Consider the following 25,334-nt stretch of genomic DNA (forward strand, 5'->3'; position numbering starts at 1 on the left):
TCTGAACTATACTGCACGCTTTCCTAAGTGACCATTTTCAGCAGCAACGTGCGGTGATCAACACGGGCACTACCGACAGATGATTCCACGGCTGTGGTGCACTGTAGCAGCTTTTGGATGTAACAACCATGGAAGAGAAACATGACAGATAGGAATCTAATACAAACGACTGTGCAGAAACTGAATGGGACCGGTGCTTCACACTCCAAGAACTGGCAAAACATAACAGGAACGAATCAGCGAGGTTTTACTGCAATGCCAAAACACTTCAGGATTAAAGTAATGTGATGTGGACTATAAAATTGTCTAATGAGCAGTAAACTCAAATCTGCAAAGATAAGGACAAACTTTGTGGTGAATGACAATATAAAAAAATTAAGAATAATTTATTTAAGGAAGTACTACAGGAGATATAAGTATCACCACAAACCCTATAATATTACTTTATTCCTGACCCGTCGTCGTGGCGTAGTGGCTTTGGTACTGTGCTGCTAAACTGGAGGACACAGGATTGAATCCCAGTTGCGGCAGCCGTATTTCGATGGGGGCAAAATGTAAAAACACCTGTGTACTATGCACTTATTATGTACTTATGTTATAGAACCCCAGGTGGTCAAAGTTAGTTCGGAGTCGCCCAACTACAATGTGCCTCATAATCGTATCCTGGTTTCGGTACGTAAAACACCAGAATTAAATTTTTTATTGTATACATGGTGCAGATTAGAAAAATAAAATCAAAAACTCATTTATAATCACAGTAAAAGATCCTTGTAAAGGTAGGAACTTTTACAGGGCACACATAACATTAAAAAGATAAAACAAGCTCTCATGTATTCGGTGTAACACTGAGAAGCTAAAACATTGAACCGTCTCCTGTGGTTGTAAATGTGGTGGCGACCGGGCAGTGGAAACAAGTAATGTTTACCCTCATATGTCTCCTTCTTAGTGACATTTTAAACTTTTACTTTATAACGCTGGCTTTGATTTCATTCTTCCGTAATAAATAAATGGCAGTTACCTATCAAAATATGTGCCACTTAACAACCTGGTTGCATATCAGCCAATCCCAGCCAATTGCGTCATGTAAATTTGCATAAATAATTTATTCTTGCATAGCTCAGTGGGATTTTGGCAACATATTTAAATGCATACCATATGACTTGAGCAAAATGTTAGTTACAGCTAGCTGGTCATGCATGTTGCAGGGCATTTTAAGGTGCACAGAACACACGATGACACAGAACATGATGACTATGATATGAGCATCGTATGAGTACATTTAAATCTTTAAATACCTTTACACACTAAGCTACACATGGCAAGATGGGCGCCATTTACCAAGTGAGATTTATTGGCTCTACTTATAGCATTATCTACATAAACCTCGGTTGGTAGGTAGCCTGCGAATGTTTTGTTCCCAGTCTGCTTTGTGCCAACGAATATCCTGGGACATGATGTCGTACCATGAGTTATATGTTTCAAACAAGAAACAGTGAAGGACTACTGCTGTCAAAGTGCTTAGATGTCATGCATTGTGATGGTGTTCTTGTCAACAAGGACAATAGTGACACACAGTACAAAATAGGTAGGGGCACCAACATTGCTCATAGACATGTTTACGTGCACACACTGCTGCATCTAGTGCATCCATGACCATCGTCCCACACTGTGCACACAATACTACACTTGCATTGTCACCTAGTATGAGAGATAGTTGTGCTGTATGTTTTCCAAGTCAAAGAACAGACAGTAGCAAGAATAACACATCACAAAGCAATGTTTCTAGAGACCTCGAAAGTGGCGCAACTACAACAAATGCTTCACATTATGTACACTTGACCACACAAGTTTTCGGAGCCCCAGATCCATGAAAAAAAAGTGTGTCCGCACTACTTCCTCCCTTGGTACAGAGAATATCTGCTGCGCTTTTCCACCTGAGGGCGGACGCAGTGGCTGTAGACCAGTTTCGTTTTATTTCCTATGTCCTGTGCTCCAATAACTTCGGTGGGAGGGGTCGAACAATATACTAAATTATCGTAGATCACAAAAAAAAAGACGCTTTTAGCCTTGGCCGTTTGAAACTAACCGCAGTAGCAGTCATAGTAAAGCAAGTGTTGCGGAGGCCACAAAGAGTGTCTCCACCGAAGACGCTACTTTCAACATGCCAGTTCAACCTGCTATACATCACTCGTCTCGCTACACTTCATCCAGATGGGCCCAGTCGGGTCCAGAGCGGAGCCGCACCACAAGAGGCACGGAGAGCTCAGCTGCTCCCTCCATGGCGTTGCGAACCATGCTGGACACTGTGTCCACGTCCGCCTCACAGACCTCGAGCAGAAGCTCATCATGCATCTGGAGGACCAGAAAGGCACCTGCAAGGCAGATCAGCATGGGTTGGTGTAGCGCAAGGATTCCTTTCAATCACTTCTACTCCTTTTTATCATGCACGGTTCATGACCAGCCAATCATTCTGATAATGTAGTAGGCATAGCACCACCTGGACCTCTGGCAAAGCGCGAAAAGTAATAGAACCGGAACAGAAATGTTACATCACCCTGGCTGTGGCATCGAACAAACAACCCTTTGTGTATGCTCTCATGAGTGCTGCCCTCGTGCTATGCAGGCTACTGTAAAATCCCGAGGGATGCCCCGCCCCCCAAAGATAACCCACCCCTGCCTTTGGCACAATTTTCTAGTTTTTCAAAAACACCAATAGATAATAACCTACCCCCGACAACACCATTCCCGGCATTCAAAATCTTCAAAGAGCCAACCAGCCGGATCCCTCCCAAGGTGTTGTTCGCCCTCAGCATTTCAGATGTGATTTATTAAGGTGCAATACCATTCATACAAGCATTTTTTTACTTTTCTAACTTATAAACTGAGAAAATATTTAGCTGGCTCACTATTACAATTCTTGTTTTTTTCGGCATTTGCGCTCTTCCTTTTTCTTGTTTCCGTTCCGTGTTTTCTTTCTTCCTTTATTCATTTATTCAAAACATTCCTTACAGAAATGCTTTGGGGGACGCAACAAAAGGCACTGAACGTGCCTGACTGGGCCTCCTCACCCTTGGCAGCTGCGGTCACACAAGCACATAAATTAATAACAAGAAGTACAGAATAGAAAAGCGGCAATTTGAGACATGGTAAAGCTTAGACATCAATAACTGTTATTTCTTTCTTTTTTTTTCACATCAATCACATAAATACAGATACAATCAGATACATGATGCAGGTATGCCGAAGCAGCAGTCATCCGGGTACAGAAAATAAATAGGACTTTCACAATGAAAAGCAAAGACTCACAGAGTAAGTGGAAACCAACTAGGATCAGTCCGGAACGATTTTAGTCTGTATTAAGAAAAAAGTTTGAGCATTTTTCTGAAAGTCTGCTCCGAGGTAGCTGTATAGCTGTAGCAAGTACTTCCGCTATTTTCGGATATTCATTTGGTAGGTCTGGTATCATAAAACTTAGTTTTTGATCGCCGCATTTTGTACGGGAACGTGACCTGGGTATTACATTCTCTCGTAGGCAGTAGGACCAGGTTTTACTTGATATTTGGTTTGGAAAGGTGTTGTTTGGTGCTGATGCAAAATTTCTAGGGCCAGTTTATATTCATATAATTTATGAATAGGCAGTATTTTATTTGATTTAAAAAAGGATGTAGTGTCTTCCGAAAGTTCTAAATTTCTGGTTGTACGCACCGCTCGTTTTGCAAGGAAAAAAAAAAGACAGTCTAGGTTGATCTTAGTTGTTGTTGACCATACTAATAACAGTAACATAACCGGGAATGAATGAGCGCATAGTATATCTGCCTTTTCACCGCAGACAGGATATAGTAATATCTTACTTTATTTAAGATGCCAACAGCTCGCCCTAGCTCACTTAGGAGCTTGTCCACGTTAGGTGTCCATGAAAGGTTTTCTTGAAATGTCACCCCAAAAAACCTAACTGATACAGATTGTTCGAGTTTACAGTCGGGTGGTTTCCTCGCGGCCGGAAGAGTAAGTACTTCGTTCTACTGATGTTTAATTGAAGTCTATTAGAGTGAAGCCATAAATCCAGACCTGCTAGCCATTCGTTAGCTCGATGAAATACCTCTCTTACATGAGCACCTGAGAAGAATACGTTTGTATCATCTGCGTATAAAATTTTTTATTTATTTATTTATTTATCACAATACCCACAGCGCCCGTAGGCATTACAGCGGGGGGGAAAGGAAACAAAGAACCAATAAATAAATAAAGCAGGCAATACATAACATATACCCGGAATGCTGTCATACTCGCGCATACACACAAAAACACTTACTTCAGTGGGCGTATACAGTTTGAAAATACATCATTTGATAGAATCATTGCGATATCGGATGGTAGCTTGTTCCATTGGCTTATGGTTCTGGGGAAAAATGACATTTTAAACGCTTCAGTTTTGCAGGCTATTTCTTTAACCTTATTTTCATGGTCAAGCCGTTCAGAAATGTAATCAGGCTTGGAAAAATGTTTCCCGGGATTTATACCTGTTCGAGAGTGGAATATGTTATGAAAGAGTTTCAGTCTGAGATATTTCCTGCGTTGCTGAAGTGGCTCCCAACTGAGGCTTTCTTTTGCTCTTGAAACACTGAAATTCCTAGTGTAGTTTGAATAAACAAAACGAACGGCTATGCTTTGAATTCTTTCTAAACTGTTGACGTCACGTGCCGTCCACGGATCCCACACAGCACACGCATAATCCAGAACAGATCGGACGTTTGATTTGTACAATGATACCTTTGTCTCCAGTGGCAACTTTTTTGCATTTCTGCGCAGGAAACCTAGAATGCGGCATGCTTTACTTGTGATATGATCAATGTGACGGCTCCAAGAAAGAACAGGTGTGAAATAAACGCCGAGATGTTTGTGCTCCTGAACCGATATTATCATGGTTGAATTTAAAGAGTAACAGAAGTCATGAGGGGTTCTTTTCCTCGAGAAACGCATATGTACGTTTTTTTTCATGTTAATGTGCATATGCCACTTGTTGCACCACTCATTTACCTCTTTGTAACTTTGTAATTAACTTTGTATTTTTGTTAATGTTCACAATATTGTTAATGTATAATAAAAATAACGTCGGTCCTAGTAATGATCCCTGTGGTACCCCGAATTTTACAAATTTTAAGTCAGAGTTTACGCCATTTATTGCATGTAAATTAAGCTCTTGAAGTTAAGTAGCTTTTTATCAAAGACCAAGCTTTGCCACGTATTCCATACGATAGCAATTTCTTTAAGAGCACATCATGTTGGATACAGTCAAAAGCCTTTCTAAAATCCAGAAATATTCCCAGAGTAACTATTTTCCTTTCAATATTGTCTAGCTTGTGCTCCTTTGTTTCAAGAAGTGCACGTTCAGATGACCTATTTTTCCTAAACCCAAATTGTTCACTTATATTATAATGTTTGTCGTCAGAAAGCCAGAAAGTCTTTTATGTATTATGTTCTCTGCTATCTTCGCAAAGATAGGAAGCACTGATATCGGTCTTTGTCTTTAACGGAACCACCTTTATGTATTATGGCCACACGGGCTAGCTTCATTGCGTCTGGGAACACTGCAGTTGAAAGAACAAGGTTGAGAATGTGCATAAAGGGGATGCTTACCATCTTCGCGACAGCTTTATGTGGTCTAGGTTTAATATCAGCTCCAGTGGCGCAATCATTTTTTTAAGGCCAATATGACATCAGTTATCTCATATTGATCAGTGGATGACATAAATATAGTATTTTGACACTGTTTTCACAAAATGTCCGCAAGCTATTTTAGTGCGGTCATCTGCGGAAGCACTCACATTAATAAAGTGTTCGTTAAACAAGTTTGCGACCTCGATGTCACTTGACTCCCTTTCATAGAAAACACGTTTTGGCGAACTTGTCGTGCCTATAATGTCCCGGATCGCTTTCCATACAAGCTGTACTGTGTTTGCGGTGTACAAGTTAGGCCTAGCAGCATACTAGGCTCGATTGTGTCACTTCTGTGCTTGGGCACTGGCATTTGTATCTTATCTGCTCTAAGATTTCTTATAGTATGGATCAGAAGATGGACAGCTTCATGAGTGGTTAGCTTTGGCGGTCCCCCCTTCCGCTGCCCCGCCAACCACGTCAAACACCGTGCGAGGAGGTTGTCGACTTTTTGTCTGAAAGTGACAATGACTATTCATTCGATGGTCTTGACGACGAATGAATTCAATGCTAATAAACACGCGTTCATCCTTTGGCTGCTATACATTTTCAAACTTTCTTTTTACTGCATACTGAAAGTTATCTCACCTAACATTTTCACTTGATTTTCTCTCAATTTGAGGTCGATTATCTCTTGGGATATTACGGTAGTCTTAAAAGGCCCCTCACCAGGTCTGGCCATTTTGAGCTGACAAGCGCAGAGCATTGCATTATAACGATCGTGTCTGAACAGTGTTACATCGCTACATGCCACGAAAAGGTCTGAAATTTGAAGCCGAATTCCGTATCCTTTCTCCTCGTGGCTGCTGCGCTCCAAGCCGGAGGATGGCATACACGTGCTAGCGTGCCTACATACATGTGTTTGCACTGTGACGTCACTCGTGGTGACACGTGACTTCGAGAATTCTTTGAGGCAACATCTCTTATTTGTGTAACATGTTGCTTGAATATATGAGTTAAAGCTTAGAGAAATAATAAAACAAACAAACAGAATGTCTACATGTTTTTGTTGTACTTCGCACCGCAGAAAGAGAGGTGTACTTCGACTCATCAGCTTGTTCTCACATCATGCAGTCGCATGCGCATACACTTCTACTGTGTTCCAATGCAGGATCACACCCTGTGATCCGCTTGTGTCTGCCTTAGTATTCATGTAGCACTGAATTATACCTCTAGTCAGCTGTCCTCGTGCACAGCGCGCAAAATCGTGTGCCGCACGAAATAAGACAATTGCAATAGCTCGCGCGCAATGCTGTCAGTGGGAAGTGTGCTGCACCAAAAAAGAGAAAAGAAAGATGAAGGCGGGGCCCATGACGTAATTGTCACGTGACTCTCAAAGTCCAGTATGGGAGAATGCAAGGAAGGAATTCCGCTTGCAGAGGCTAGACAGGGCAATTGGAGAGAGCGTCTGTGTTTGCAGTAAAGCTCGCCTCCTGAAATCATGGGTTTGCGACACTGAAACGTTTCCATCTCGGCTATTAATGAGCCAATTTGAAATTTTTTTTCCAACAGAACGCTCCCTAGAGGACATGTAACGAATTCCAGGATACAACCAGAATTTGCTATGGGGCCTGGCGAGGGACCATTTAACTCTTTCAGCACCGCATCCATTGTGCATTGTTAGCCTGCTAACGAAGGTTTGAGAGGCCGCTTGAGAAACCTTCCGCCCCACTCACGGACACACTGCGTTATCGGACGTGAACGAAGAGAACCATGTCTATTTTCTAAGCAGTTTGCTCCTTTGCTCAAGGTGGTGATTTTTGAACATGCTCCGGTGTTTTGCAATCATCAAAGTAGGAAGCAAGAATGGCTTCCCGCTATAAAATGTTTGGAACGCCGCTTTCGAGACCTACCGCGCCACTCATGGACACACTTCGCCATCGGTCGTGAAGTAGGAGGACTTCATTTTTGTTTTCGCAGCAGTTCAATTTTTTTCTAAGAAGCAGTTTTTTGGACACGGATCGTGACAAAATATATTTGTCACGGTCTCAGGGTGGTAAACATGACGCGAGGAACGTTTGAGTTAGGAAAAGCCTTTATGGGGCATGAGCATAAGAAAAATACATATATTCAGAAAGCACACGTTGCCAACCCAATGGCAAAACCCTAACATACGACAAACTATATACAAAGCTAGTTAGTTGAAAATATTGTCTTAAGTCCTCACACACGATGTATTATGAAGTTGAAAATATTTACATAAAGTCTATTGACGTGGTCACGTCACCTCGTTGTCGCTGCTTCCGACGACATGTCGTTGGGCCCACCGATGCGTCATAGACTTTACGTCGCTGTGTCCGACGTTCGGTCCAGGGTTGGCCTGGTCAGGGGGCTCAGGAGGGTGGAGTGACCTGCGCCTGGATCGGCCGGTCAACTCTGCAAGCTGTGAATCGTAGCCGCAGGGAACCCAGGAAGCGGGGCCGTCAGCCTGTCGCTGTGGCTTCTGGTGGGAGGTCCACTCAGCTCGTGGGTCGTGGCCGCGGCAGCTGAAGAACTGCTTCCACTGGGTTGCCGCCATCTCCGCGATCCACCCGTCCAGTTCGGCCTCCAGCCCCTTCTCCCCGCCTTCGTCCCAGAGCGTAGCTGGGCCGCTCTCTTCGGCTACGTGTCCCTCCTCCCATTGGCCACGTAGCTGCGCATGCACTTTTGGGCTTCTTCTGCGTTCATATTGAATTAATTTTATTTGTAGGCTCTTATTTTCTATTTTCTTTTTTTTCTTTATTTCTGCCATTGACCCCTCGTGTCTTCTTGTTTTCTTCTTATCTTCTGCTTTTTGTTCTTCTTTCTTTCTTCCTTTAATGGCTCATGACAACACTACACAACTGAGAAACGACAACGCACATGTCGGGCCGCTCAAGCCTCCCCAAGTTACGCGTGTCGGCATCTCGTGCCACAAGAATTCATACCGAGTGAGCATGTCAAAGTTTGGCACCAAAACACCCTGCTGGAAAAACGTCGCTGACCCAGGTCCCATTTGAGGAGCCATAGGTAAGTTTGCTGAAGCCACAAAGATGACAGTGTGTGTCTCGGGCTGCCTGGGCCCCACCAGTTGGGCGCGTGTCGATGTCTTGTGCCACTATTCACACTGTATGAGCATGCCAAACTTGCCCTCAAAACGCCCTGCCCGAAGCCACTGACCCAGGCCAAATTTGAGGAGTGCCCCCGTAAGCTTGCCAAAACCGCAAGAATGACGATGCGTGTCCCATGCCAAAACTTGCTGCCAAAACGCCCTGCCCGAAGAAACCGCTGACCCAGGCTGAATTTGAGAAGCACAATGTAAGCTTGCCAAAGTCACAAAAATGACATTGTGTGTCATGGGCTTCTTGGGCCCCACTAGCTCAGCGTGTGTCAAAGTCTCGTGCCATAACAAGCCCGGATCTTCACCTTTTAAGGACCTGCTCCGCCGTGAGTATGAGTGACTGGTGGCAGAAGACCGCAAACTTGCGCCAACTGGACCTGTCAAAAGAGCCTCCCTGACGGCTGTGTGTAGTTGGATGCATTCGGCGTGGGCTGCTGTTCCACAAGATGTTGTGGTGTGGTCATTTGCCAAGTGTGGAATTTCGCTGGACGACGACGATCTTAGCAGCGACGACGATGGCAGAACTAGTGAGGACAATGGCACAAGTGAGGACAAGTAGTCCAGTGACCAAGCCAGCTACCAATGAATTTTCGTTATCGAATGCACCCTTGGGTATGCTTTTTCTTTCCTGTCGCCTTCGATATGGGGGGGTTGACTTACAGTCTAGTCGGCTTATAATCGTGTAAATACGGTAAATGTCAACTATGGTTGAGTTTGCCAAATTTTTTTGTGACTTCACATTGTAATTTTCTCGGGTAGTATGTTTTTCTCTCACATTTTTTTTTCTAAAATGTATGAATGAGGTTGTACTGCAATACATTTGACAAGGACGCTGTCACATGGCTTTGTTATCGGTCAAGGCAGTTTGGATTGTAATATGATACATCTGTTTCTCTTTACATCAATTAATTCCAGTTGTTTGCACTGCGCATTGATAGGTGCCTGAATGTGTAGTGCACGTGAGAGGTCTTCACATGTCAGCCCTTTCAAGAGCAAATAAACCATATGAACAGCAAGCAGTTCATTTCCTTCCAGTAATTTGAGACTGCCCTAACAAAAAGAGTGAAAGAAAAAAGAAAAGAAAATGAGTACCAATGTCACTAACGTCTGTTGCAAGATTATAAAAAGCAATTGCAAGAAAGCGGAGGAGGCACAATGACAACAAGGTGAAAAAGGAAGATAGAACGAAAGCATCACACCTGCCTTAAAGGGGCTTTGCAACACCATTCAAGCAAGTTTCTTACATTACACTCGTATCAATGTCACAATTGTACGCATCCAATATGGCATCATAGAGTAGGACAACGATGACCGAATTAGAATGTAGTGCATGGTTTGTGGGGTATCGAGGTTACTACTGTGCAAAAACTGGATATTAATGCATTGCAGCCTTTGTAATGATGAAATGTATAACAGAAACAATGCAAATAAGTTTCACAGCTGGCCATACGCGAGGTGCTGGGCACCCAGTTTACCTCACTCACTTTTATTTATTTCTTCAAATTACGTTCTCGGCAGGGCAAATCTCACATTCCCGTTTATATATCTTGCATGGAGTCCACATTCTGTAAAGTTGACAAAACTCACCGAAGAATTGAAAATGTTTAATCCGTTCTGCAGCTGTATGCTTTTCAGGATTCTGGAGATGCAAGAAGTGTGGCAAATTTAAACTTTCAGGACATAATCGATGGCTGAAGGGGGTATCAAAATAGGCCTTCTGAAGCACGAAATCATAATCGAACTGCACAAGCACCCCGCTTCAGCGCAGTCTGGCAGCGACGAAGATGTGACCTCACAGGTGAGCAAGCATTGCATGCTGAAGCCGCACAATGGCTATTCAAGCCTGGAGGGCGGACAGATCACTCGGGGGTTGCTATCGTTGCTTTAGATATTTACACAGCCCGAGCCAGCGTAATTGTGGCACAACTCGGTGCTGCCATGGAAACGTGTGACGGGTGGGCAATTACTAAACCTTTATAGAACATTCAGTTTGTTGACACTTTGTTTGTGTTGTTGATGATATAGTAAAACCTTGTTAAATTGGATTTCAAGGGGAAAAAAAGCTGACCGAATGAACCAAATGTTTCATTATCGAGGGTATCAAGAAAACAAACAAGTTATTATGATGTCAGCATGATGATTTACTGGATAATGAACAAATCCTGTTTCTATATTGCACAAGATCAGTGTGGAATTTGCACTTATCTCGTGACTGATTAGTACTCGCTGCATCAAAGGTGTCACAACTTCTTTCGCAGCTTGGCCGTGGTGCGCGTCTCCATCTGAGACCTGTTTATCGCTGCCGTGTGCATATCCCGATTGTTTTTTTCTTCAGTGAGCTGGTCCCCAACACATCATCCATGCATAGCGACGTAGCCAGTGCTCTTTATTCTGAACAGCTTTGCAATGAGTCAAAACAAAACTAATGTTTGCCGTAATGGACTAAACCGTGACTGCTGTCGACGAAATCATGGATATCAACTCTCCAGTTTTGAAGACACACAGCCGAATGAAACTACTAATGTTTACCGCAACTGCTGTGGACGAAACCGTGGTTGCTATTGATGCGATCGTGAATTGTGACTATGCAGTCATGAAGGCACACAGTAGACATGCATACCAAGTCACTACTCTGCAACCACTGCAGAAGGAACCGTGGCCGCTATAAACACGATCACGGATGGTGACCTTGCAGTTCTGAAGGCAAGCGGCCGATGCGCGCACAGTGTCAAAACGAAACTGCAGATGTTTGTCATAACCACTGTGGATGAAACCGTGGTGGCTATTGACGTGATCACGGATGGCAACTACACAGTTATGAAGGCACGGGCGAAACGCGGTGTTATGCGCGGCGGTAAACACAAGGATAAAGGCTTTAAAGGCACAAATAGGCACGAAGCGTTCCGGCATTGCCATCATTCCGTGTACGATTTTCACTGACGGCTATGTCGATGTGGACTCAGCAACTTTGTTTCGGTTGGGCACTAGCGCTGTTTTTGCACTTTTGTATCACACATTTACAGCGCTCTGCACTCGCCAAGTCCGAGAGTTGTCTGAATTTACCGATGTGCGCCCAAGTACGTGCGAATTAGCAAGGGTTTGATTGCATCAAATAATGCATTTGTCTGCCGGGACCAGAGGACGTGTGCGAATTATCTAATTTTCCCAAATTAAGGACAGTCAAATTGACGAAGTTTTACTGTAGTGGGTTGCAACGACATTCTGCCTTTCGCACTTTGTACTCTTCTTGGCCGAAGCAACAGCAAGAACTTAACTTGACAACTCTCAGTGCACTCAGCCTGGAATGGCTGATGCGCAGTCAATGGCGAGACTTTCACAAAACAGTCTTTCTGTGACTTCGAGCGTGACATTACAAGAAGCTGTGATGTTACAAGGATATCACGACACCTAGCAATTAACTGCTTAGTGCAGTAAAAGAGAACATAGGCGAGAAGAAAAACACACTCCTTGTCAATATCTTCCTTTTTTTTTCCTTTATACATTCATTGTTAACAGAAATTGATTTCCTGTACAGTTGTGATACCCTCTGCCTGAGCAGACAGAGCAGAGAGAAATTTGCAGTCCAAGACAGTCACAAAAAGTGTTGCAAAACTACAAGCCAGCTCCTACTTCTCTATGAACCTACTTATCTATCTTTGTTTTCCAGAACGCACCTTGTGTTGGTGGCTCTTCCGGCAGCAGGCCCCTCGAGTCGGGAAAGCATCGTGCGAGGGCACCGTCGAGCGAGAGCAGAGCACGTCGGAGAAGGTCCGCGGCCGAGCCCTGCACAGCCGTGCTCAGCACCTGGCGCTCGGCCTTGGCCCTGTCCTTGCTGCTCCCGCTGTGCAGGCCCACCAGGGGGCGTCGCCTGCCCAGTAGCGTGCGCACCTCATTTGTGACACGGGCACGCTCCAGAAGCTGGTCAGCATAGCGCTGCACGCCTGTCATCAAATGCCATGCTTATTTATTTATTAGTTTAGACCAACGCCAAATCTTCAGCAATAACTTTGATTTCGGGCATTCCCCAAGAAAGCATACTGTGACCCTTATTGCTTTTAATCTACATAAACAACACTGCCAAAAACATTATAACTCCCATAGAACTATTTGCTGAAAAGTGTGTGATATATAAATTACAACTGAAAATGAATTGGATGATTTGCAAATAGATTTAGATGAAATAGCAAACTGGTATGAAAAAAAACTGAACATGAATTTAAATATTAAGAAGTGCAGTTGCGTAAGTTTTTCCTGAATGTTATCCAAATTACCGCACTGATAATAACATCAATGGCACGCTTATCGACAAACAGTCCAAATACAAGTACCTAGGAGTCTATTTCACAGAATCATTTACTTAGAATAAACAGATTGACTCTCTCATAGCAAAAGCTGGTAGAATGCTACATTTTATTAGAAGAAATTTCAAACAGGCAACACACGAAGTTGAGGCAACTCTGTACTTTTTACATGTCAGGACAATACCTTATTACACCTGTGCAATATGGGAAACCTATTAAGATTATCTCATTAATATAATGGAGAAAGCTACAGTACCAAGCAGTAAAGTTTGTAATTATTACAGCCCGTACACTAGCGTTTCAGAAATGAAGGCCACTTTAGGATGGAATCTGCTACCTGTCCATAGACAGAAACTAAGGCTCAAACTAATGCACCTCCTACGAGGTTTACTGACAGCAGGAATCCCAGTCATGTCCAGCACAGAGAGCAGCCGAGCAGTTTATTTATTTATTTATTCAAAAGAACCTTACAGGCACTATGGACGAAACTATGGACTCTGGATGAAACTTGGCGTCCGCACGCCAAGTTTCATCCTAGACGCCAGCGCTCATATCCCCCCTGGTGGAACGATTTCACCTCCAACGGGTGTAGGTTTCCGCTGCCGCTTCCCTTAGCGGTCGCGCCCGCGTTCAGTTCGCGCTGCACGCGAAACATCTCTTGTTTGCGACAGCGCCTCTTCGGATGACCGAAAATTATGATTGTGTTGGTAGCTGTCACGACAGCAATGTAGACACGAAAGGGTTGATGCCACCAGTGAAATTCTGCCGATTCACAAGAAAATGGTACAAAAAAATCAGACAACAGACATGGATTACTGTGGTGCGTCGCACGAAGTAAACAACTGCCAAATGAAGCGAGCTTGTTCATTGATCACTCCTGAGTGTATGACAGTTTTTATACGTAACCCACATGAATTTCACAATTACTCGGTATATAATCCTTTTATTCATATAAAAACTTTCAGTTGTTTGACCGGCGCTTGCCCTGTCTTCTTTCTCGTTCTTCATTTGTGTGTGTGCTGCCCAAGAATGGAAACCACTTCTGTTGTATGCGCTAGCAGTGGCCGAAGTTCACGCATGCCGAGAAATTGAATATGTGCACGATGCATTGAACATGACCGGAGTTCATTCCTGCATCACCGCTGCACCGATCAATCGAGTTACTGGACAATACACGCCCGCGTCTTGGTCGCACCGGCATTGCTGAAGCAGAAATGATTACTAATACTTTCAACTTCCATCTCTTGAGCACTGTTAAAAAATGGCCACGCTATTTACATTGCTGCCTCTTCTATATTGTAGGGGACGTACTAGTTAAATTTGTGTCGACATGTAGGTGCCAACAGTGAGAAGCCATGTCAAAGGAGCGATAACGGTCGCAAAATTGCGCACGAAGTGACGAAAATAAGAACAAAGGCCGGTGAAGCTGTGGATGTTCTTCAGTGACGTCAGTTTAGGGGATTCGGCAGCAGCTCGAAGTTTCGCAGGATCAGGGAGGTTGCCGTCTTTGGATACAACATGGCCCAAGATTGTTGAGGTGTGAGCTGCAAAGCAACTCTTTTTGATTTTAAACTGAAGGCTAGCGTTCAGACATGTCATGTCAGAACTTGGTGGAGACAAGAAAGGTGCGCTGAGAAATCTGAAGAAAACACGACTATATCATCAAGGTAGCACAGACAAATGTTCCATTTGAGACCGCGAAGTATGTTATCCATCATGCGCTTGAAAGTTGCGGCCGCACGGCAGAGTCTGAATGGTATGATGTTAAATTCATATAGCCCGTCAGGGGTGACCAACGCTGTCTTGGACGATCGCACGCAGCCATGAGAACTGGCCAGTAACCAGATCGCAGGTCCAATGATGAGAAGTACTCGGCGCCTTGCAAACAATCAAGTGCATTGTCAATTCAGGGTAAAGGGTAAACATCCTTCCGTTTTACTTTGTCAAGACGGTGGTAATCGACACAGAATCGAACAGAACCATCTTTTTCATGCACTAGTACAACTGGAGAAGAACACGGACTCCAGGATGGTTGAATGATGCCATGCTCGAGCATGTCATTCACTTTGTCATTGATTACACGATGCTCCGCCGCTGAGACGCGATAAGGGCATTGTCTTTTGTCTTACTCTCGCGACTGCAATGCTGGATATGCTAGAGATCTGACAAAGTTTCGTTCTGTTAATCGTTATAGCCGGGAACTTGAAAGATGCAATAAACTTCTGAAAGCAATTCTGTTGTCGCAGTCGGCACAGGATACCTGGCAGCTCGCTGCTGAAGTCGTACCGCCACTGAATGTTCATGCCTCAACTGCTCTGTCAGATCACGCATATCCACACGCCGGTTACACTCACGTAAGAATTGAACACGGTTGTTGTAACTGAAGAGGAAATGGGTACGATAAGAGCACATGAACCAGCTACGCTCAAGAAGATTGCATCTACGACGGCCACAGAGCGAAAGATTCGGCGTTTTGTGAAAGATCCGCCCGTCGATAGTGCATCAGTTTCGGTCGCGAAGCCCTCTGCTCTGTTTGCTGTCGTCGAACTTGCAACAGTGAACAATCTCAGCGTTTTCTCACGCAATACTTGTGGTGGTTCTGCGTAGCTGGTGCAGAGCAATCAGGATTAGTCTTGCTACTTAACTGACTGTGGTTTGCGAGATCTGCAGTGAAGTTGCGTCGGGATGGAGCTCGTTGGGGATTGAGGGCCCAAAAATGTGTAATCCTTTTGAAATGAATGTACTCACAGTGTGCGCTATGTTGTCGAATGGCAACGGCCAAATGGCCATAAAATATACCTAGTGCGTACCGATGGCTTTTGGTGCCATTTTTTCAGACTTTCTTGTCAATGTATCAGTTGTAAAATGTTTTTTTTTTCTCAAAACCATAATTTTGATGATGACGCCGTATTGGAGATGCATTATCTCTGCTTCTACTTGGCCTATCACTGTAATTTTTTTATTACCAGAAAGGCAAAGCTGATAAAGTACAAATTTACGAAATAATGTTCCTGGATTTATTAGAAAAGTAAAAATAAAAAATGTTTTTTTTTTAGCAGTTAGATGGATTTCTCTCATTGAAGTTTGCAGTGTTCTCATTTGATATAAAATTAGGTTAGAATCCCATATTTGCTAATTTTCACTCTGTTAGTTCCCCATCATTTTCGTATGTCAATATTTATTATGCCATATATAGTTGGCAGATAGCTCACGTCCAAGCAAATTATGCAATAAAGCTGAATTTCTTCAATTTCTAGAAAGTTATTTACTCTGCAAGAAAACTGGATGTATATTAAAAACTAGCACATTGAATTACATGAACTCGGCAAGTTTCATCCAAATCAATTGAGAATTTAAAAAAAGTTTTCAGGGACAGGGGTCCCCCGTAAATCTAGCATGGGCATTTCATGCCTGCCACCATCTTTGGAGACCTACCTGGGAAAGCCTGTCGGAACTGGGCAATCATGGCCTCTGCTTCTGAGTGCTCTACTCCAAGTTGCTCAGCGAGAGAACGTGCACCTTGGCCATAGGTGATGCCATAGCAGATCTGCACAAAGAAAGACAAATGCCTAAGCTAAAGTAGGAGGGAAATACTAGCCAGAAGTTTCATTACTGAAAGCAGTCAAAGGTCACCCAATGCTTGCCAGAGGCCAACAATGTCAGAACTTGGATGTGGGATATTTTCACTTGCTTCTTTATGTACATACAGTAGAACCTCATTGATACGATCCCGTTTCGTAAGATTTTCTGGCACGAACGTTTGCTATCAAGAACACAAGAATTCACAATACAGTTGCACTTCTTTTTTTGCTGGTTAACATGCACCCGGAAAATACAACTCTTCGGCACCAAGGTTCAGTACATCGCCAAATTACGATTGCATGATATTGTTTCCGGCCACTAGATCCCATGAGAACAAGAAAAACTACGAGGCACGTGCAATTGAGAGCAGTAGGCGCTCACTGCGGCAGCTTCCCCACAGTACTCACCCGCCCATGTAACGTGAAAGTGCCAGCATGCACCCAAGTTCCTCTTCCCGTACCAGCAAATTTCTCGGGTCTTCCCGCGACACATATTCGCATTCTGTTATTGCCACCAATCCCATTGTGATAAGCATCTTTACCTATCTGTTTCACAGCACATGTGGCGTATTGTCACTGGAAGCTCACGATACGCTTTAATAGGTGGTAACATGAATGTGCCGCCTTTCCCTGCTACAGGCAGCATGAAGTGAGCATCGTATTTTGTGCTGCTGACATCGTATTCTGGCGTCACCCCCCAGCTCGATTTTGTTTCCGTTTCCCATCGCTGTATTTGAGCACTATGCAATAAGACGAGAACAAAGCACGTCTCAAGCCACTCGGTCACCACCAACTGTGTGCACATTGGCATTTTGTGCCCCAGCTATTCTTGTCAAGTGGGCATGTCAAAACTTCCCGCCAAAATGCACTGCAAAATGCAGCTGCTGACTCGGACCAAATTCGATGAGCGCAAATGTAAGCTTGCCAAAGCCAGAAAAACGTCAACGCACGTCTTGGGCCATTTGGGCCCTGCCAGTTAAGCACGTGTCTACATCTCGTGCTGCAGCACTTCGTATTACGTAGATATCAACTACAGTTGAGTCTGGCAAATTTTTTAGTGACTTCGCATTGCACATTTTCCCGGTTAGTACAATTTTTCTCGTGGTTTCTTCCAAACCATATGAACAAGGTTCTGCTGTATATGTATATGATGAAAATCTTTTTCATTGGGTAGTTCGAAGCCAGCATTTGCCTCTGGCTTTGCATTCCCCACAGATGCTGCAAAATCAAGGCAGAGCAAATGACCCTTCCCATGGGAATAGGAGGATGTCATTGCTCCCACTGGATCACAGTGAGGATGACAATCGACAGCCTTATGAAGCCAGTGCAACGTAAGGATAGGTGCCTCAAAATTATCTATAATTAATGACGCGATGGCCTTAGAAGCAGCCCAACATAAGAAAAAATGTAAACAGGGGTGTTCGAAAAGCATAAATTTTAGGGGTGTACGAAAACCAAATAGTAGATTTAGAATCAAATATTGAATCAAATCAAGAATAAAAAGATGAAAATTGAATAGAATATCGAATATAAGAAAAGTTTTCAGACAACGTAATGTTTACACACTTTGGCCCAGAAAATACAGTGCTGCACATGCTCGGGAGTCTCCTGACATTGCACAATAAGAATGTAGCAAGCTATCAGTAACTTGGGTACATAGTAATCAAGCCATACAGCCCGGTACACTCTTATTAAAGGAAACAGCAAATCAGTACGCCAGCACTGCTTACAGCACAGTTCTGGTATATGAAGGTCTGGAAAATATTTTTTTTATCAAAAGGAAGTCTGTTGAATAAAATCATCTTTTTTTTCCCTCCGAAACTAATCAATTAGTGACATTATGTAGTACTGAAGCAGCACCGATCAGGCCTAATGTTCGTGACCAAAATTCGCTGCTGGCCGATGTAGTAATGCGCCGCAATCTATCGCAGAATGCTTGCCACTAATACGTTCGTTCGGGTCGTTCACCAGTGATGGACGACTGCTGTAGCGACGTGAAGTTTGTCCCCACATTATCCGACACAATTGGCGTGCCTATGAGCAGCTAATCGACCTGATCTTCGCAGTTTACGAAATATGCACTGCTTTTGTTGCCGTTCCGTCTGGACGTGTCACATTATAATTTCTATCGGACCTGTCAACCCGGACGAACCTTGTACTGACAGAGGCGGCCCCGGCCAACACAACGCCGTTCTGCGAATGGCGGTGTTAGGGTGCTCTGTGCGATCCCTGCATCAGGCCGACATTGGAGAGCACTCACAGTGGCAAAGTCCGCTACCATGCCAGCCCGGGCGGCCTGTCCGTGGCACGCTTGGCTATCTTTTTGTGCCAAAAACGATGTGAAGCGCTCGCTTGATGGGCATCAAGCCAATGGACTGTGCGACGCATGCAACATGTTGCACTGGGCGGGTTTCTATGCCGAATACATCGAATATTCGAAAAATCGAATAGCAAATTTCAATTCACGAATCCAATTAATCGACTGTTCACTATTCCATTCAGTGATACTCAAGTATTCACATACACCTAGTAACTTTCTAATAGAATCAAATGTGAATATTTCAAGAAATTCTGTGTTTACAAGTACTGAATCGAATGCTGAATCATATTTCTTAATTTATAAGAACACCAAGTAAAAGGTTGAATGAAAGGTACTGTATATGGTGAACGAAGCATTTTCATGTCTCTTAGTGCATGTATGATACAAGCCCATTTAGTAGTGGAAATTCTTAAAACTGTTCGCCTTGCTGTTTTGGTATTGCTGGTCACAACAGAAAAGCTTGAGTGATAGTTGCTGCCCACACAGGTCACATGGAAGCCATGCATAGCCATGCATATTTTCCCCAGTACTACAGTGAGCAAAGTGATTAGCAATTGGTTTAGATAACAAGGAACAAATTGATAACCTGTTTTTAGATTTTGAAAAGCATTGACTTAGTTCACATTCAGTTTTCACAAACAAATTTGAAGATCACAACATTGACAAAACAATTTGCAGATTGATTAGTGGTGAGATTTCTCGAGATTGAGAAAACGAAAGGTTAATCTAAACGGATCCTGTCATTGTTTAGTGTGTTTATTCTAAAGTGCTTCAGGGATCTGTATTGAGTCGACTAATTTGCCCTGTTTAGGTTGTTTCTATAAGCAATATTGCAGATGTAGTTGAGTGCAGGATCACAATGCTAGTCGATGACTGTGTTCTGTATTCGAATGTGTTAGATCAAACAGGTTCCAGAGAGCTCCAGGACGACCTCAGTTGCATGGAAGTATGGTGTAAAAACAACAACATGGGTTCTAAATACTAACAACTGCAATCACGCAAGTTTTTGTGAAAGGGTGAATAAACTAAACACTCCCTACATTATAAATACCCATTATGAAAGAAGGCCCTCACAGTATTTCAGGGTTATAAGTAGAAACCACTTATAACGATCCCAGATATAACAATCTATCGGTTATAACGACCACATTTCATAGCATTTATGATTTTCTTACCCTCTCTATGGAGCAGGGTGTGAGACCGGGCTAGTTGCTATACCATGCTGAAGTGACTAGCGCTAGAGTGGACACAGGACACTAAAAAGGCAACAAGGACAAGCGCAAACTTCCAACTGGTGTTTATTACAAAAAGGTATGTATATATAATCTCGTGCACTTGATCATAATCAGTTACAATCGTGCAGGTCAACATGGCCATCACAAATAAACAAGAGCGCACCAAGGCCGCGTCAAGGCTTAATGCGGCCTCCCACAAACAGACCCCAGGTATGCCAATTCTTGAACAGTCAATGCTAGGGATGGTCTGCCAACGCAGTTGCGTTCTGCGATAGCCGCTGCCTCAATGATGAGTCTAGTGTTTTCTTGCGCATTGCTTGCTATTATTTCCGTTTCTTCGAAGAGTGGACATGTGCATGACATGCTTGAAGTGCGTGGTGTTGTACTGTGCCGTGGCTGGACCATGCCAGAGGCTTGTGGCGAGCTTCTGTAACCTATTGCCTGTGGGCAAGGCGTTGATGATTCCACACAAGAATGAAGCCGGACAGTTCCCTTATTGACACGGCTTACATCCAAGGAAGGTTAACAGCACTGTTCACCAGGGCAATGCCACGGTGAACACAAACCATACTGAAAAGGCCGGGGGCTTTGGCGAACTCCTGTAATCAAGCTTCACAGAGGCATCAGCATGGAATGGCGTCCTTGTGAGAGTTCGAAACCGTGCTGTTAGGGCCGGGGGTAGGTTGCGCGCCGCTGTCATCCAGCCTACTGGAGGCCACAGTACAGATGTCGGAATATCTCGTAAGTCGGTCATGGAAAAGTCTGACGACCATTCATGGTCTAGAGGTGCCTGAGCAATGTGGATGGTTATGCGTCCGTGTAATCCAGCTTCGGTGGAGTCGCGGCCTCTGAATCTGAGCTCTCCCCACCTCCTAGGGGTGTGTCACGGGCAACGTGCAAGTGGAGTCGGATGCTCGCACGGCTAAGCAGGGGAGCTCTTGCTGCAGCCTGGAATCGGAGGGCTGCGGCTGCAGAGACGAGGGAAAATGCGCACAGCCCTTTTGAACGGCACCAGGCAAAAGGCACGGGTTGTCTACCCCTTCCTGCTATCCCGGTGCAGGGAATGTGCCCTGGCAAGCAGAACTGACCTCAGCTGCTCACCAGGGCACAATCTCCCTTTTTGTACCTTATGATTGTGTTGCTGTAGTGTCACGTTTAGGCACTTTCCTGTTTGTTCCTATGGAAACTGCTTCCAGGAATAATGAAAATTCTTTTTTTTAATCACCATACTGTGACAATGAAAGCTTTGAACCTGGTCACGGTAAAAAGAGGGCACAAGCAAAGTGCCAAGCACGGACGCACAACCAAACTGGGCGCACGGCAGCATGTGCTCCGCTCCAGTCACGACGACAACGTGGGCTTAAAGATGAACGAGCGACTGCCTCGTGTGGGTTTCGAAAGCTGCGAAGAAAGTTACGCATATTCAAGGCACGCCTACAGGGCGGAGGTGTGCCGCACATAAGAGTGAGGCATGCGCCGGTGCGTGCACCGGTACTACATCGAATGGCACACCGGTGTCACTCTCATTTGTGTCCAATTATCCGAGCAGCACTGTGTGCATTACGCCTTTTTCAGCAATTTGAGCAACCCTTTGTCTTTCCACCATGGAAACAATAGCCGCTCAAGCATTTCTGTCAACGTGACCCGAGTCGGCGAGAATGCTGCACTGCACGTTGCTACCATGCAATGTTGCAAACGGTCGGCGGTTACTACACCATGATCGGGAGATAACACTTTGGCAGCACTTCATTTACGCATTTGCCGAACGCCGATAACAGTTCACGGTGATGTTTTACCTTTCAAACATTGCATTTTTTTTGCGTGAGGCGACACAGATAACATAATTTTACGGATCTTATGTGGTTGACACGCAGTCGTAAGGCCGAGACCACGATGTCCAAGACTTTCGCAGAATGGCGATACGCCTCAGTATAGTTTCCAAAGTTTATGCTTCCAGCCAATACAACACTTCGCTCTCGTGAGCAGAATACAGTCACGTCCCGATGGTAGTAAAATATATCACAAGCTCTCAAGTAAAAAATGGTGGCTGCGCTTGCAGTTTTGAAATGACAGGTGATTGGAGCCAGGCACCGCTTCAAAAGCTACACGACACTGCATTTCGTTTTTTGGATGGATGTTTCTAATGAAAGTTTGCAGCTAGGTGCGAGAACTCTTTTTTGTGCCTCCTCATGCACCAGGAGTAAAAATTACACTGAAAATCTGGTTTTCAAGCCAAAGTGCTGCCGAATTGTAGCTGCTCATGCCTGTTTCAGTGCAGTTCATTTTAGAGCATTTTAAAGGACGAGTCTAATATAACGAACTACTGATTTAACGCCCCTTTTCGTGGAACTATTGATTTCTTTATAGGTTTGACAGTATTTTCCAAGGAAGGAACATGGACTGCACAGGTAAGTAGTGTCCTTACTAGGGTTGGAAAAGCTCGCAGCTCCTTACAGCGCAACTTTGAGAATCTGACAACACAGGTTAAGGAGGCTCAGGATTCTGGTGATGATATTTAGACGAACTAAGCAGCGACTAGGCAAGTTGAAGAAGGAGACGATGAAGAAATGGGAGGAGCTTGCACTGGAGAAACCCGAGTCAGGAAAAGCCCCAGCCTGCCCCTCGATTCTCGGCCGAGGCCCAGAAGAGGAAATGCCCATTCAGGACCATCATTCCTGAAAAGGGCACCTGGCGGTCACCAAGTTTCTCACGAGAAGCGTGTCAGATCTCACCATCATTAACCCTTTCCTCGTCCACAGCCCAGTGGCTGTCCGAATTTCGGGAATGGCAACAGCTCACCGATGTCGGCAGACATCAAGAACTTATGCTATTCTTTTCCTCGGGTCACCCTCAGTAATTTTCTGAATGACACCATCGACACGTATGGTACAACATACTTTCAGAACCATTGTGGCATCAACAGCGCCAGTTTTCTTGAGGTGCTCTCCTTCTATCTCAGTCCACTTTTGCAACGTTTGACAATGAACTCTTTGTGCAGAAGCAGGGTGTTTGAATTGGCTCTTGCCTTGCGCCTTTCCTCGACGACTGCCTGTTGCCAACTTTGGACAGGAAGTAGTCGACAAAAGAGGCTGCCCACGGCACGAGTATTGTCAAGGCATTCTGCTACATCGACGACCTCCCGGTCATCTTTAGGACAGGTATTCTCGCTGGGTTGTAGCTATCGGGGCAGATTGTTGGCACCTTCCAAGCACGAATGAAGCGGCTCTATTTAACCGTCGAATTCCCCAAGTGTGGCCACGTTAGTTTTCGCGACCTCCTGTTTATTCAGTGCGAGGGATGGCTGTGTTGCCACTGTGCCCCTCGAGTGGAACGAGGCTTTCTGCTATACACGTCCCCGCAGAATAAACTCGTGAAGCGGAGGATCGTAGCTAAAGCACTCGGGAGTACCACCTCGAGGTCCTGCTGCCCCGAGATTTGGTGAGCTTTGACGCACAGGCTCTGTGGTCGATGGCACCTGGCTTTCCAGGCCACCTCCTGCACAGTGTGGCCGAGAAGGTGCTCTCTGTGTGCGGATGTAATGGAGACCGCGGCACCGAGGCCTACGCAATTCTCTGGAAGAGAGACACACGTGTCAGCAAGCTGCCGGTGTTTCTCTCACGAAAAGAGTTCACCTACTTGGACAAGTAATTTTAGTTCATTTTATTCGCTGATGCTTTTTCTATACGATATGCAATATTTTCTCCAGTAATTCTTACTTAATTTTCTTTTTTCCTTAAATTTTAGCCTCGCTCATTAACCTCGTTCCTTAGCGCGCTTGGGTGTCCTTTAGCTAAATTCCCTGTAGAGTGGTCGCCTCGTGCACTTGTCAAGCTTCCAAGAGGCATGGCAGCACCCAACTTTCCTTTTCTTTTTCTTCCCGATGGAGAGCACCTTGTGTAGGCATTGCAGCTCGTCTGAGCCCCCTCCCCCAGGTCTTTCCAGAGTATACATTTAGCATCACCCAAAACAGACCTTCAGTTGTGAGTCGACGTTGTGTTGATCTCGCTTTCTTGCCCCATTCCTTGCACCGTTTCATTTTTGGAATCACGTACCAACTAGCCCAACAGCAAACTCACTTAACTAAAGTATTTGCATGGAAATTTGTGAGGCTGGAAGTTTTTTAGTGAACTTGTGCAGCAAAATGTGGCAATGCCTGGAAGAAAAACCTATATTATGGTTTCTAGAAAGACAGAGATTTTTCTCAAAGATTGTTTACAATACTATAGACCTCACTGCCCAAGTTGGAAATTTGTGGTTGCTGGTAAGAAACAATTCAACACTGAAGGGTACAAACTTGTCTATACAGCACTCACATGCACACATCAAACTAGAGCCTTTTACCACCAGTATGCAACACCCCCTCACATATCTCTTATGACACAAATTACTGCATGTATAATTATAGTCGTTAACATGCCTGTTTGGTATTCTGCCGCACTGAAGCACTAATGGCTGCCTCCTCACAGCGACTCCAGAGGGCGGCCATGCGGCGGAAGACGTCGCCGCCAGCATGGAAGACTTTGCACAGCTGCTCGTCTTGGGAGAGGTGCGCAAGGAGCCGCAGCTCCAACTGGGAATAGTCGGCAGTCAGCAGAACCGCACCTGCAGCAATTGGTACGGCATGGCTTGTAAACGGGCACGACTTACAGTGGAATCTCGCTGTGTGAAACCTCAAGAGACCGGACAAATCATCATCACCACCAGCCTATCTTATGCGAACTACAGATCGCATGGATGTCGTCTGATTTTATGTCCACTGCAGAGCACCATGCAGATCACGACGTAGCTATCGTTTCATTGTGAAATTTAAGTCTGGGAGATCTAGAGGTACAGTTCACAGTTAAAATGAGTAGGGGTGTGCAAATACTTGAATATTTTATTTCGAATTGAATAGAGAGTGTTCCCATAATTTGATTTGCAAACCAAATATCTAATATTCGATTTGTCAAAAATTTGATTTTTCGTATATCGGTAGCTTCGGTGCCTTTACACATGCAGCGTTCCCATCATTAATTATGGGATATTATGTGCCAAAATCCCAATCTGATCATGAGGCATGCCGTAATGGGGGCTCTGGAATAATCTGGACCACCTGGAGTTCTT

The 25,334-nt window shown here is 44.5% G+C and overlaps 1 protein-coding gene across 3 annotated transcripts in view; it reads right to left on the bottom strand.

Annotated features, from left to right (window-relative positions):
• Nucleotides 1–673: 673 nt before the first annotated feature.
• The window catches only part of PolQ (DNA polymerase theta), a 241,147-nt gene continuing 216,486 nt past the window's right edge, over nt 674–25,334 (bottom strand). For all 3 annotated transcript variants that reach the window (XM_070522614.1, XM_070522613.1, XM_065438973.1), the window contains 4 exons: nt 24,649–24,833; nt 16,531–16,642; nt 12,469–12,735; nt 674–2,372 (listed from right to left, as the gene is read on the bottom strand). In XM_070522614.1, the coding sequence (XP_070378715.1) occupies nt 2,197–2,372; nt 12,469–12,735; nt 16,531–16,642; nt 24,649–24,833 (740 nt within the window). In that variant the 3' untranslated portion in view covers nt 674–2,196. The remainder of the gene's footprint in view (nt 2,373–12,468; nt 12,736–16,530; nt 16,643–24,648; nt 24,834–25,334) is intronic.

This window comes from Dermacentor albipictus, chromosome 7 (genome assembly GCF_038994185.2).
Source record: "Dermacentor albipictus isolate Rhodes 1998 colony chromosome 7, USDA_Dalb.pri_finalv2, whole genome shotgun sequence".
Lineage (NCBI taxonomy): Eukaryota > Metazoa > Arthropoda > Arachnida > Ixodida > Ixodidae > Dermacentor > Dermacentor albipictus.